Source organism: Mandrillus leucophaeus, unplaced genomic scaffold (assembly GCF_000951045.1).
Source record: "Mandrillus leucophaeus isolate KB7577 unplaced genomic scaffold, Mleu.le_1.0 Scaffold364, whole genome shotgun sequence".
NCBI classification, from domain to species: Eukaryota; Metazoa; Chordata; class Mammalia; order Primates; family Cercopithecidae; genus Mandrillus; species Mandrillus leucophaeus.
Window position 1 is genome coordinate 2,410,483 of NW_012103854.1, and position 2,754 is coordinate 2,413,236.

Below are 2,754 nucleotides of genomic sequence, written 5' to 3' on the forward strand. Positions count from 1 at the left end.
GGCTCACTGCAAGTTCCCCCTCCCGGGTTCATGCCATTCTCCTGCCTCAGCCTCCCGAGTAGCTGGGACCACGGGCACCCACCACCACGCCTGGCTAATTTTTTGTACTTTTAGTAGAGACAGGGTTTCACTGTGTTAACTAGGATGGTCTCAATCTCCTGGCCTCGTGGTCTGCCCTCCTTAGCCTCCCAAACTGCGGGGGTTACAGGTGCGAGCCACTTTTTACAGGCAGGCCTTCTTTCTTTTCTTGTGTTTGTGTTGGGGAAATATGCTCAATTTTCAACAATCAAAAATCTTTAAAAAGTTATAGCTTGTTTAGTAGAGTTATTTCTTGGCTAAAGTTCCTCATACACTCATTGAAAGAATATCTTGGCCTATTGATCCTTTAGCTACTTATTGCACTGCCTGAGGAGGTGAGCATCATTTGACCAGTTTGATTCAGAGTCTTGGAATAAAGTGGGAGAATCAGAAAGGCCAGGTCCCTAATGTGTGATCACTTAGTGAATGGCAAGAAACTCAGCAGACCTTTTTAGACAAGCTCCACCATGAATCAAAAGGAAAGATTTGTGTGAAAGAGTAGACAAAGCTTAGTGGGAATGGGGAGGGGTGGGAAACCATGAAACATACCCTGAATTTGTAAAATAACAAACAGAGAGTTTCTCCGGCAGAGTGGCTGAAAGGCGCTTGGCATACTCAACAATGTTGTCGTGGAGGAATCGAGAATTTGTATTTAGCAGTTCCATCTGTTTCAAGGCAGCTTTGACCACTTCTGGGTGACAGTGTCCCACTAAAGTTTATGAAACAAAAGCCCAACAAGTAAGTTAGAATTCTAAGTGCCTGGGAATAAGAGGAATGATGAAGCAAACAAACAAACAAACAAACAAAAGTTGAGTTCCTTTCTCTTCCATATTTGACTGAGATTTTCCCCGCTAGGACTACTGGCCCACTCAGCACAGGAACTGCAGCCACTGCAATTCCCTAGACAAATATTAAGTGTTCCAAGTCAGTTTTACTCCATGAACATTTCCTTCAAAGCACTGCAAGGACAGGACATTTACCATGGGCAACATTGTTGATGCAGTCCAAGTACTGTTCACCGTTCTCATCAAACATGTACTGCCTCCGGGCTCTCACTATTTTGATGGGATCCGACGCAAAGAAAACTTTGCATGAGGGCCTAGAAATAATCAAAGGAAACACTTTGGTCTGGTAGGACTACTCTCAGTATTTTTCCTTCTCAATGAAGGTCACCATCTGTGGAAAAGTACAATTACATAAAGGAAAGGGAAAGCACAACCTGGATGACACACATTTCTTTTCATCTCATGTAAACCTGGAAACTTTTATGTTAATCCCCCATTCATGACATTGTTCACATTCCTTATGCTTGTTATGTTAAATGTGCCATGATTTGACAGTTTATTAGAGGCACATGAATCCGCTCTCTGATGGTTCTAATCACACAAACCAATAACTACTTTTCCTTTGAGAAATTTTGTTCTATCAGAAAAAAAAAAAAAAAGACAAGTTTTTTTGGGGGGCTTAATGTGTCAGAAACTGTTACATATTTTGTAAATATTATTTAATTCTGCCAACAATCCTATGCAATAGAGGTTATTATCATTCTCACTCTCACAGGTGAGGAGACCAAGGCACAGAGAAATTAAGAAACTGGCTTAAGGTTCCACAGACAGTAAATGAGAAAATCAGAATTTGCAAGTAGGCTGTGTTGTGCCATCGCCCAAGGTAGACATCTCTATTTCCCCTTCAACCTAATGTATAAAGACATGAATAGCACTGAAAACTAAATACAAATAACCTAGAGTTAAATACTACGAAGTTTTATAGATCATTTTCATTTTCATGTATTTTGAGTGGTACTTGTCCTGTATCAAATGGATTTTCCATTATTAACTAATGAAATTCAATTATGCTTCTAACCACTTAATATGTTTTTTGAGCATAATAAAGTCATCCATACTTTTATTTGGATGAATGTCTGGAGTATACATTTTATCACACAGAAATTTCATAAAGCCTTCTAATCTTGGCTTTATGAATATTTAAGAACTAAAGTTAAATATATTTATTTATTTTGGTGATTTTGCATACACACAAAAAAGCCCTCACACGCATTGGAGGTAGTTTTAGTAGTAGAAATATACTAAATTGATATGTAACTGTTTAGAAGGAATTTTGATTATTATGAGCAGTAGGTAACCTCAAATTTTAAAATTGCATAAGGGTGTGTTATATATTGATGCTTTTTCAGCATCATCAGCTGAAATGAAAATAATATTTTATAAGAATTTCTTATTGGTTCAAACTCAGCTGTTTACACCTAAAAGTTAAAATCCAAAAAAAAATCTTTGTTAAGGTTGTGGGCTGAAAGCTGCAGACTTCACATTGCCTTTTTAACACATTTTCCACCTTGCCCGTCAGACTTGAGGTAAAATTCTCCTTCTTCCAGTCAGCCCATGGCTACACTCGTGCTTTTAGAAAATTTGTTCTGCTCATGTCAGAAACTATTAGGCATTCACTGGAATCTAACTATGTAAGATTGAAAACTAACAGAGTGAGTGATTAGAAAAAGTAGGGTAGTGATTGATTAATGGGGGAAGAACTGGACTATTTTGACCCCACTTGGCGGCTGAGAGAGACGGGACTAGTCTTCCAAACCACCATCTAGAAACCCCTCCAGTTGGGTGAGGAGCTTCAGTCTGAGAAACTGTCCAGCATTCCTCCGAAGAGGAT

The 2,754-nt window shown here is 38.8% G+C and overlaps 1 protein-coding gene across 2 annotated transcripts in view; it reads right to left on the bottom strand.

The window, feature by feature from the left end:
• The window catches only part of ETNPPL (ethanolamine-phosphate phospho-lyase), an 18,361-nt gene extending 17,179 nt beyond the window's left edge, over positions 1-1,182 (bottom strand). Inside the window, exons 1-2 of one of the 2 annotated variants that reach the window (XM_011989828.1) lie at positions 1,059-1,182; positions 628-787 (exon numbers count right to left, since the gene is read on the bottom strand). In XM_011989828.1, coding sequence (XP_011845218.1) covers positions 628-787; positions 1,059-1,113 — 215 coding nt within the window. In that variant the 5' untranslated portion in view covers positions 1,114-1,182. The remainder of the gene's footprint in view (positions 1-627; positions 788-1,058) is intronic. The other variant, XM_011989829.1, reaches the window with a different exon arrangement.
• Between the last annotated feature and the right edge of the window lie 1,572 nt (positions 1,183-2,754).